This window comes from Marmota marmota, unplaced genomic scaffold (genome assembly GCF_001458135.2).
Source record: "Marmota marmota marmota unplaced genomic scaffold, marMar, whole genome shotgun sequence".
NCBI lineage: Eukaryota > Metazoa > Chordata > Mammalia > Rodentia > Sciuridae > Marmota > Marmota marmota.
Window position 1 is genome coordinate 1,686,802 of NW_026000283.1, and position 11,508 is coordinate 1,698,309.

Here is an 11,508-nt window from a genome sequence, read left to right on the forward strand (position 1 = left end):
AAAAAAAAAAAAAAAAAAAAAAAAAAACTGAAAATTTAAATTTTTTTTTTGGGGGGGGGCACTGGAGATTGAACCTAGGGCCTCAGTTTGTATACTCTGGTTTAGATTAAGTCTAACAGGTGTCTTCATTATCTGTTTATAGTGTGTTAAGGTGCTGGTGTATGCCATGAATCTGCATTCTCTAGTTGGGGCATGTGCCATTTTCTAATAATGGACCCTCCCTATCTCCTGCTTTGAGGGCATATTGAAAGACTAAGATTTTGAGACACTCTGGGAAGTGCTGGTGTTGACTGACAGTGTAGGGAAGGAAAGAGAATGTGGAAGCACTTAGCAGTTTACAAATACTTACTCATGCATTATTCCATTTAACTCTTCTCAGCTAGAGTTAAACAAAACTTTAGGAAACTGGACCCAAACTACAGTGCAGACTTTTTGGTTCTCAATCTCTGGAAACCTAGTATATACCAGTTGTTGGTACTTTGCACTCTGAGGTGTAAGGACAGAACTGGGAGTTGTTAGCCAAAATGCTGAACTAAGCATTTCCTTCTCTCTCTGTACCACACTGGCATAATTTCTCAAAAACAAATTTTAGAGTGAATGAATGGCAAAGTATACTCAAAATATAGCCTCTGGGCCCCACTCCATCTTAAAGAGATTGTGCCATTCTCCTGAACCGCCATCTTGTCTTTAATAATCAACTTGGCATTTTTCTGCTACCTCTAAGATTACACTGTCATTTGGAAAAAGCAAGTGCAGAAGAATGTGTAGTAGCATACTACTACTTTTCTGATTAAAAAGGGGATAAACATGAATATATAAATAAAACTCTAAGTCAACAACAACAATAAAAACTTATGAAAGCGATTACTTCAGGTTGGGCATGGGAGTAAAACTGAGTAGATGGGGGATGAAGTGAACTCAGGCTCATTATTATATATCCTCTATACTTCTTAATTTTTGAATCCTACAAATTGTATTACCTCTTATAACATATTTTACCTAAAGTTTCCCTTCATTCTGCAGCCACACTTTATACCTGATCTCTTTTTCATGTGGAAAAGGAAGCATCCTAGAAAGAGAATGGCAGTGACTTCAAAAACAACATAAGAAAACAGAGCTTATCCCCTTAATAATCAACTATTTGCTCAATTCTTAGCAATTGTGGCAAGTAATGTTTATTTTGATTAACTTTAATTGGCTCAACTTCCCAACACCTAAGACATTATCATTCCTGGATTTTTAGAAAGCATAGAGGAGAAGCATAAAAAGGTATCTATCTATTCATGGTTCAGACACTCTGTTTTTGAATATTTTTCTTTAGGATAGATCATCCCTTTATAGACTCCACACCAATGGTGTACCAGAAAAGTAGGCTAGCTGTTTTAAAGCAGTTGTTCATAGACTAAAAATGGAGACTTTAGAGACCAACATAGGATTACTAAGTTATAATTTTGCCAAGAGCATAACTACCGTTCCACCCCATCACTTACTGCAACCATCGTTTCATTAAAAAAAAAAAAAAAGACATTTTCAACACCATTGAATAACCTCATAATAAAGAAGAGCTGGCAACCTCATACCCAATCAAACACACATGCTCATGATTATCCTCTTGCTTCAGATGGATAAAAACTGTCAGGGTTCAGAGTTTGGGAAGCTCAGCTCTAAAATATCTTTTTCCCCCGACACAGTTCAGAGCCATAATGATTACTTGCTAAAGTTTATATTATAATCATATTATATTATAATGTGGTATTTCTTTATATGCAAATTTTGGGTTCATTTGTTCATATATCCTAAGGCATTGTTAATGCTACTAAGTTCCTGATTTCCCTAGGATCAAAATGTGGTTCTAAGTTCTTTTTTTTTTTTGGGGGGGGGGAGGGGGTTGTATTGGGGATTGAACTCAGGGGGCACTCGACCACTGAGCCAGTGGTCTTTTTTGTATTTTTAAAAATTTGTTTTAGTTGTTGATAGACCTTTACCTATTTATGTGTGGTGCTGAGAATGAACCCAGTGCCTCACACATGCCAGACACATGCGCTACTACTGAGCCACAGCCCCAGCCCTTTTTTGTATTTCATTTAGGGACAGGGTCTCACTGAGTTGCTTAGCACCTCACCATTGCTGGGATTACAGGCATGTGCCACCATGCCCGGCTTAAGTTCTTTTTTAAGAACCAGTGGATAAGAGGGCTGGAGTGTATATCTGTGGTGGAGCATTTGCCTAGCATGTGTGAGACCCTGGGTTTGATCCCTGCCACTGCAATAAAACAAAGAAACTAGGGGATGAGAAAGAAACAGTATGTTTCCTTTTTCTTGGCAATTAAGATGTTTCAATACAAAAACAGAAATAACCAAGTGCTATGTACTATAAGCTAATGAAAAATGACTACAGAGATGTTGTGTGATTGGCTATTGCATAACTGACAATAAGATACGCAACCTCCTTTCTCCCTTTCTGACCTATAAAATTAAAATGACTCAAACTGGCATTTAGGCTTAACATTTCATTCAAAATAGTCAGACATGGAAATTTCCAATCCATGTAATCTCACCTATCAAGATTAAGGTTCATCTTGTCTTACTCACCTTCCAGCTACTGAACACATGTTCAATGGGAACAAAGGCCGACTGCTCCTTCTCTAGGGGAAAAACAAGCTGCTCTGCTTGCCGGTTCTTCAGAACAATAGGATCCCATTTGGAGAGGGTTTGTGAGGTTTTATTAAATGCTACTTCTCTGTGGATCTGAAACAGGCAAAGTACACAAAAGGAAAGAGCCACAAGATTATGCATCAAACTCTTAGAGCTAAAAGGAAATTAGGAGGCAATGTTTCTTAGCCCAAGGAAAAAAATCAGGACACTAGAGATTAACTCTTATTTATTTTTCAGGATTTCAACTGCCCCTAGCTTACTTGCTTATTTGTTTAGGTATCAAGAACTGAACCCAGGGGTGCTTTACCACTGAACTATATCCCCAGTCTTTTTTATTTTTTGAGACAGGGCCTCACTAAATTGCTGAGGCTGTCTTTGAACTTGTGACCCTCCTTCCTCAGCCTCCTGAGTCTCTGAGATTATAGGTGTATCCCACCATGCCCAGCCCCTAGTTTATTTTTAATCTTGTCCATGGTAAGGAAATCACAATTCCTTTCCTCCCATTTTTCAGTCCCTTCGCTTCCTTTTATTGCCTAATTTTCTCTTAACAATTCAATTTCTTCTTCTAAATGGATCACATTCTCTGTAACTTACCTGTTCAACCTCTTCTTTGTTAAGGGGTAATTCCAGAGTCTTCTTTGATTTGACTCTTTTCAATTGCTTTTTCACAGTAGTCAATGAGGATGAAGTTTTAACAGGCTCAAGCAGATCTGCAAGGACCAGCTTTTCTCCTGATCCTGTGGAAAGACCAAACTTTCTGGTTAGACTGAGAAGTGAGCCAAAATCTTACTATAATATAGGGTGTGGCCTTTGTGGAAAACGTGCAGGAAAGCAGGGATAATTCTTTTAAATCAACCCCTTATTCCAGTGACTTGGGAGGCTGAGGCAGGCGGATTACCAGTTCAAGGCCAGACTCAGCAGTTTACCAAAACCCTGTCTCTAAATAAAAAATAAAAAGGGCTGGAGACGTGGCTCAGTGGTTAAGCACCTCTGGGTGCAATCCCCAATACCAAAAAACAAATAAACAATGATAACACCAACAAAAACCTTCATTTATTTGTCTCTTGGACTTTCTGCTTCCTTGCATAGTTGCCAAAGTTATCTTTTGAAAAATCCTCCTGGTCCCCATCTGCCTCTTCAGCCTCATGTCACACCACTATGTTCTAGTCATACCATCCTTCTTCCTAGTCTTCCAACATGCTGTGTTTCTTCCTTAAAGTCTTTCCATCAGGTGTTCCCTTGCCTGGAATGGCTTTCTCCCATTTTGCATGGTTGACTTTTCTTGTCATTCAGATCTCAGCTTTGATTTTATTTCTTGAAGACCTTTCATGACTAGCCAGTCTAAGGTGTACACCTCATCACTGATTCCATCATACTGTTTTTTCATTCTCTCCCCCTCCCACTAAAACGTAAGGCTGTGATCATGCCTTATTCTTTACTGTAGCCGTAGTATCTACAACTGCAACTACTATCAATATGTAATACAATAAATATCTGCTGAATGGATCAACTTGGAACACATTGTTACTTGATCTGACATTACACTGGTGGTTACTACAAATGCAAAACTCATTCAAACTGCCTAAATTATGTACATTGTGGGGGGAAAAAGGGGTATCTAGACTCAATACAAGGTCAAAATTCCAATTCTGGAACTTACTAATTCATGTACTTTCTTTTAATACTTTTAGTTGTAGATGGGAACAATGCCTTTATTTTATTTATTTTTATGTGGTACAAAGGATCGAACGCCATGCCTCACACATTTGAGGCAAGCGCTCTACCACTGAGTTACAACCCCAGCCATTCACATACTTTCAAAAGGGATATTATTGTTCCTTATTCCCACCCAGGGGGAGAAACTGGTTGGAGGGCATGCAAGATATTACAAAGTTTCATGTTTTTCCAAGGCTCAATTGTGTGCACAAAATCATATTCCTTAGTATTTGATTTCACAGAGTAGGAGTCAGTAAGGTTAAAAAAAAAAAAAAGCCTAAAAGGCTCCTCAGGGGAGCAATAAAGAAAAAAGTTGAAGTGGGCATGGTGGCGCACACCTGTAATCCCAGAGACTTGGGAGCCTGAGGCAGGAGAATCTCAAGTTCAAGGTCAGCCTCAGCAATTTACTGCAACCCTGTCTCAAATTAAAAAATGGCTGATTATGGAATGCAGAGGTAAAATGCCCCTGTGTTTAATCCCTAGGCTCTTGGGTACCTAGCTTAACTTCTTTGACCTCCTCAAAGTGTTAAGGAAGATCTAAAATAAAAATGAATTGTGACCATTAAAGAGCTACACAAACAGGAAGTATGACCAAGTTAGTAAGAGACAGCTGTCTTCATTCATGTCCCTTTACCCCATCAAACTTCACAGAAGATCCTGACCCTAGACTTCTAGGCTTTTTTCTAGAAATGGAAGAAATGAAAGGGTATATGACCATCACTCTTAGCCCACTCACAAGCAAGCATTTATGGTATGATACATTAATGATATAAAAAACAGTTCCTGGAGGGTGAGGTGACCATCATGCTTTTGGAATCCCACAAGCTCCATGCACAGGTATCTTCCTTTGTTCAACTTACCTTCAGAACTGACATTGAACTCGGACACCTTCAGACTAGCCTCAGATCTCTCAGCCAATTTATACCTGAAACTATGCAAAACAATATAATAGAAATCAGAAATAGATACATTTTGGGGGGAATAAATATTTTTCTTCTTCAAAGAAAGTTTTGGTTTCATGATTTTTCTTCTAGGGTTAGCTTTATTCACAAAACAGACAGTAAATCTGCTCCTAACCTAAACTTGATAGTCTAAACCTCCTATCTTTATCTTCTCTTTGACCTAGCCTCCCCAAAACACAAGGTAGTACAAAGTATGCATAATGGAAACACACTGCATTTGGATTTAAACACACCTGAATTTGAATCCTGGATCTTCCATTCATGAGTTGGATGAAGTTGGGGATAATTCAATTAACTTCTCTAATGGGGATAAGGAATGTCTACTCCATACTTCAAAAGATTATGTGTTATTTAATTAAGGATTCCGATGTGCGAAAGCCTGACTCAATAATAGTGATAGGATAATAATAGCTAACAACTGTTAGAAGTCTCATGGAATCAGCTAGTTATAACCTGACAAAAATCTTACCTATTCTTTCCATCAAGGGAATTGATTGCTTCCAGAAGTTTTTCATGTTTTCTTTCTCCATCATTGTCCCCCTATACACAGTAAAGGAAAAACCATGAGAATGATAAGGGGAGGGAAAAGACAATGTGGAAATAAGGCCCATATAAAATCTATGGTTCCTCTGATCACTGGAGAACTGGGGATTCAGATGAGGTTTCATGTGTAAGCATTCCAGTTCAAGATGAAAGAACTGCTTCAAAATCCAAATTCTCTTCTAAGGAACATAGATCCTTAGTAACTTGGGAGGTAATGTTATGCCTCTATCCTAACTTTTTTTTTAATATAGAATAGTGCAATCTGACACAGAAACATTGGCATATAGTGGAAGTCACAGCAAAAATTACCAAGATGGCTTTTCCCAAGAAGAAAACAACCATCAGAAAAAAAACAAGCCAACATAAAAACTTCTTATTAAAATATGTACTCTGAGTGCATACCCCCCACCCCGAAAAAATTAAGTACTTTTTATCAGGGGGAATAGATTTAAAAACTCCTATTTCATCTATTGGAGATTCAGCTTAGAAATATATTTCAATTAGATAATTAAATAACACTACAGAAACCCAGACTTGGGAAATTGTGTAATGAGGACCATGTGTTTTGGTCTTATAAACTACAATTAAGCAACTTGAAGATAGTGATTGTAACCTACTTAGTCTTACAACTCTCAGGGAACTCTCTAAGGTACTTTATAAATAAAATATAAAGTATATGTAATTTATTTTAAGAGAACCAGAACATATATAATGTTGCCAATGTTTTCCTTTCCAGAAGTGGTGCTGCATACCATAATTTTGAGGGCAGTTCAGCAACTGTCACTTACCTCATCTTCACTGGCACTCAAGGGGTAGTTTGGTAAATCCACCAGTTCATCCTGGCTCAAAGTCAGTAGACTGTTAATAAAAAGCAACAGAGAAATATTTTTTAAAAAATATTTATTTATTTTTTTAGTTATCGGCAGACACAACATCTTTGTTGGTATGTGGTTCTGAGGATCGAACCCGGGCCGCACGCATGCCAGACAAGCGCACTACCGCTTGAGCCACATCCCCAGCCCCAACAGAGAAATATTGACATTTGAAATAAGTTTTTTGTTTTGCAGTAGTGGGGACTGAACCTAGGGATGCTCAACCATCCTCAGTCTTTTTGAGTCAAGGTCTAGTTAAGTTGCTCAAACTGGCCTTGAACTTGTGATCCTCCTGCTCCAGTATCCCATGTCTCTGAGATTACACACCTGCACCAATGCACCAGGTATAGAATAACTTTTACTCTATTAAAACAGTCTCTTGGGCTGGGGATGTAGCTCAGTGGTAGAGTACTTGCTCAGTGTGCATGAGGTCCTATGTTTGTTTCCTTGGAAGAGATAAACAAAGTAGTGTGGATGCCTTTGGAAATTTTCAAGAAAGTCAATTTAGATGGAAGTCAGGCATCACCTCCACGTAAGCAGTGTTTGGTAATATCCACACCAACTGCATGAAAATATCTAACATTCTTCTGTGATTAGCACTGCATTTCCCACTGATCTCTGGGAAGGTGTAATGACCCAAGGTAAGGTGGTACAAGACACAGGTCCTGGCCCTCAAGAGAAGGCAGTTTCACAATGTTTATATGCATCAGCCCACATATTAGATATCTTGCTAGGTGTAACGTAGCCAGGAGTGTCATCTTGATCATTCGTCCTTAGGAATGGAAAAATAGGACTGATTAAAATCAGCGGAGTAAGCCATTTTTCCTGGGGCTTCCTCCGCCAAATAAATGGTTAACTAAGGAGATGGGTACCCAGAAGCAAATCAGTCTACCAATATATCTAACCATACATCGGTATTTGCAAATCCAACATTACCAAACTGTCATTTGGTCTTTCTATATGTGTGTGGGGGGAACACATGTAACTTCAATGTAACTCCTACACCGCCAGGGCTTACGTGGGCCGCCGAGGCAGAAAAGTGGGTCACGTGACGATTAAAGTAAAACATATTAACTTAGTAGCAGAGGAAGAGCCTGTGAGGCCCAACAGGAGGGCAAAATGCCGAAGGGCGGAAGAAGCAAACTAAATCAAATTAGAAGAACTTTAAAGGATGGATCGCGGAACAGCAACTAGTGCCTGGGTCTTAGGAGGGGAGCAACTCCTATTTGTTAAACTTCCGGTCCCGCTTCCTAAAAGCCGGGGAACTCGGTTCCCAGAGACGCTAAACCTTCCTTTTTTTCACTCCTTACCTCTCCGCAGCCCGGATCGCCTTCATCTCAGCAGCCTGCTTCTCACATGGGCCAAGAGCGGAAGCCGAAAGGACAGCAATTTCCGTGCCGGTCGCAAAGCAATTTCTGTTTCCGCTGATGGCGCGACTAGATACGTAATTTCCGCTCCGTGCTCCGCGAGTAAGAGTCGCTATGGGAGGGGCCTGCGGAACCCTGGGTGGCTGGGGGTGGGTTGGGGTGGGGGGTGGGGATAAAAGGCCTGTCAGTGGGCGGGGCTTTGCTTTCCCCACCTATCTTATAGATCTTCAGCTCGCCGGCATAGGTCCTTTCAGGATTCGTATTTCTACGCTGCCCAAGGTGGGCCAGCTGAGGGCGAGGCTGCTGTTCTTGTCAGGGCTGGAGCCCCATCCTTAGTTGTCTCTGCCTAATCTAAAAGCAGATTCCGGTTTCTGTCCTAGTTCGACAGAGTTGCACAAACCCAAAGCCCATCACTGGCCAGCCCAAGGCTTTAGTGAACGCGGGTGAAATGATCAGCATCCTGCTGGACAGGCCCAGGCGACTGGACAGCGAACAAAGCAAATTTCCTCCCATCTGGAGGAAAAACTCCTTTTGATCCCGGGCCCCTTGTGATCTCAGCTTTGTGTTTCTCTTTCTATGAAATAGTTTCATCCAAAAATGGGCTGTGTCAGTGGCCATACTTCTGCATCTCCCATAAACTTTTTTTTTTCACAGTCTGTGCAGCTTTTATTTCAATCAGGAAGTATTCAAATAAATTTATATACAGTCTAAAAACAGTAGAAAAGGCAAGTAAAAAGGCCCATAGTCCAGTTGAGGTGGGGACAAAGGGTCGGCTGGGCAAGCGTCATACTTGGCACCCAGAGAAGAGCCTGGGCATTGCCCTAACCGCAATGAGACAGGGCTGAGTTGAGTAGAGGGAGGTTCACGGAGTGAGGGCAGGGAGGGCACTGCCTGGCCACATGACTCTGTCTGTCTGCTCCTACAGGGCAAGAAGATGCTCCAGGGCCACCCCGTGTTGCCAGCTTGGCTCAGACAGGCCCACGGGGAGTAAAGGTCTGGCCTGAATTCTGTTAGCATGTCCAAACCTTCACAGTGCTATCCACAGCTCCTGAGAAGAGCCAGCCCCGGGACACAGCCAGTGCAGTCACACTACCCTGGTGGCGCAGTAGGGTCTGGGTGCAGATCATGTTATCCATACTCCAGACCCTGAGGAACCAGTCATAGGACGCACTGAAGACTTTGGTCTGGTCTGGTGTTGAGATGACTGCCAGAGCATAGACGGTTTCCACATGGCCTGTTAGGGTCTGCACCTGCTCCTTGGACTGGATGTCCCATACATGGATGAGGTTCTCATAGGTGCCACAGACAATGTGGTGATTCGTCACAGCGATGGAGTAGACACTGCCACTAGACGTCTGTAGGACGTGGATGCAGTCGAGGGTCCGGATGTCCCAGATCTTGATTGTCTGGTAGGAGCCACTGTACAAGTAGCTCTGGGCTGCCACCAGGGCCCGCACCCAGTGGTTGAGACCTGTGAGCTCCTTCTTCAACTTTAGTTCAGTACCCATGATGTCCCAGACCTGTGGAGATGGCTTAATGGCCTTCAGGGAGCCACTGAAGAGCATGTTGTGAAAGGACACAAGTGTGCACCCAGGGTTGTCATGGGCCCGGATGGTGTTCACCTTCTGCAGGTTCTGGATGTCCCACACAATGATAGTGCAATCTGCAGAGCCACTATAGAGCTTGCACCCTGGATGCAGAGAGCTAGCACAATGCCATCATGGCCCTCTAGTGACTTCTGGCACTTGCAGGTGGTACAGGTGTCCCATACCTTGATGGTCTTGTCAGAGGAACCACTGAAGAGCAGGTCACCCATGGAGTAGACCCAGAGACACCAGACAGGGCCCTGGTGGCCCACAAAGCTCCCTTTGCGCTTGAAGATATGCTGAGGGTCATAGGATCCTAGGATGCCCATGTTCAGCCTTGCATTGATGTGGTACAGTTCATCATTCAACATGGATGCATCCCTCCAGAACTTCATGAGGTCCTCTCTGAGTTTGCTCTGATTTTCATCCAGGACATCAAACTTGAGCTCGAGGCTCTTCTCTGGCTGGTCAATATTCTCACAGAACTTGCCCAGTATGGAGCGCAGGAAAGCTATCTCCTGGTCCTTTTGTGCCAGGGCCACATGCATCTCATGGAAGCGATCATCCGTCTACTGCAAGAACTCCTTCAGGCCTTCAAACCTGCATGTCTCTCTAGATGTGTCTCATACGTGTCCTGGTTCCCGATGAAGGTGCACCCGTACTTGGAGTGAGGACACTTGATGTGCTCACATTTTTTGAGGTGGGCTTCCAGGTTCATCTTGAGGAGGGGTGGGCAGCTAGGATTGTTGGGAGCAGCACACAGGCTTGTAGTTGCAGCTGCCCTCATGATCCTTTCGGGCACTAAGCTTAATGGTGAAGGGGCACCCCCGGGGGTCCACCTCGAAGACACTGGGCTTCCCTGCACCCACCACATGGAAACCGTGCCTGCAGTGGATGAAGAGCACCCCAATCTGTTCGGCCACTGCAATGTTGTTCACCACCACTGTCAGCTTGGCATTGTCCACGACACTTCTCTGACTTCAAGGTGCATCTTCTACAGAACGTGTGCCCACAGGTGGTGATCAGAGGGTCCTTGAATACACCACAGCAGAGTTGGCAGCACAACTTCACCGAGGGCTGCTCAGCAAATACTAGTGGCTCAGGCTCCTCTTCTTCCTCAGGCAGCGAGAACGTGGAGCGCAAGGACATGCTGGACTCAGAATGCAGGGAGCAGACGGAGATGGCCGAATCAGAGCGATGAGGGGTGCTGATGGGGGGCATGCTGTCCTCCTCATCCCGTGGGGAGTAGGCGAGGGTGCTGGAAGAGGAAGGTGTTCTGCCGTGCTGCTTGTAAGTACTGGTCCCATTGGCTTTCGTGATGGTGGTGACAGCCGAGAAAGCGGATCCAAAGGTTGTTTCCATTCTGGTCCCAGTGCTGAGGTCTGGGGAGGGAAGATTGGCAGGCCTCCCAGAGAAGCGGTTGTAGCGGGCGCTCTTGCTTGAGCTCAAGCTCTAGAGAGGCATCCAGGGTACTTGGGCAGCATTCCCCGCCCACGGCTGCCCGGGAGCGGCAGCGCCATCCGCTCGCTTCATCGTGTCCCCGCGGCCGCCGGCTGGGGAAAGGGTCCCATAAACTTCTAAGATTTTTTTTTTTTTTCAGTGCTGGGGATCAAACCCAGGACCTGACACCTGCTGGGCAAGGGTTCTACAGTATCTTAAAGGGTAGCATTATACATATTGACGAATAGCACAGGTTTTGAAGCTAGAATCTCTGGGTTTGAATCTTGGCTTTATCACTTACTGGATTTGTAATTTTGAGTGAATCACTTAACTTTTTCTTTCTTTGTTTCCTCATTTTTAAGTTGGGA

At 43.2% G+C, this 11,508-nt stretch overlaps 1 protein-coding gene and 1 pseudogene across 2 annotated transcripts in view; both read right to left on the minus strand.

Moving 5' to 3' along the window:
* Positions 1-8,189, minus strand: part of Utp14a (UTP14A small subunit processome component) — a 21,574-nt gene extending 13,385 nt beyond the window's left edge. The window contains exons 1-6 of the mRNA XM_015498492.2: positions 8,058-8,189; positions 6,664-6,733; positions 5,802-5,872; positions 5,231-5,301; positions 3,249-3,391; positions 2,592-2,747 (exon numbers count right to left, since the gene is read on the minus strand). Of these exons, the coding sequence (XP_015353978.1) occupies positions 2,592-2,747; positions 3,249-3,391; positions 5,231-5,301; positions 5,802-5,872; positions 6,664-6,733; positions 8,058-8,083 (537 nt within the window). The 5' untranslated portion in view covers positions 8,084-8,189. The remainder of the gene's footprint in view (positions 1-2,591; positions 2,748-3,248; positions 3,392-5,230; positions 5,302-5,801; positions 5,873-6,663; positions 6,734-8,057) is intronic.
* A 433-nt stretch (positions 8,190-8,622) lies between these two features.
* LOC107153065 lies at positions 8,623-11,261 on the minus strand (annotated as a pseudogene). The gene is made up of 2 exons (XR_001504855.2): positions 11,188-11,261; positions 8,623-11,010 (listed from the first exon to the last, which is right to left on the minus strand). The product of XR_001504855.2 is annotated as an E3 ubiquitin-protein ligase TRAF7-like (transcript).
* Between the last annotated feature and the right edge of the window lie 247 nt (positions 11,262-11,508).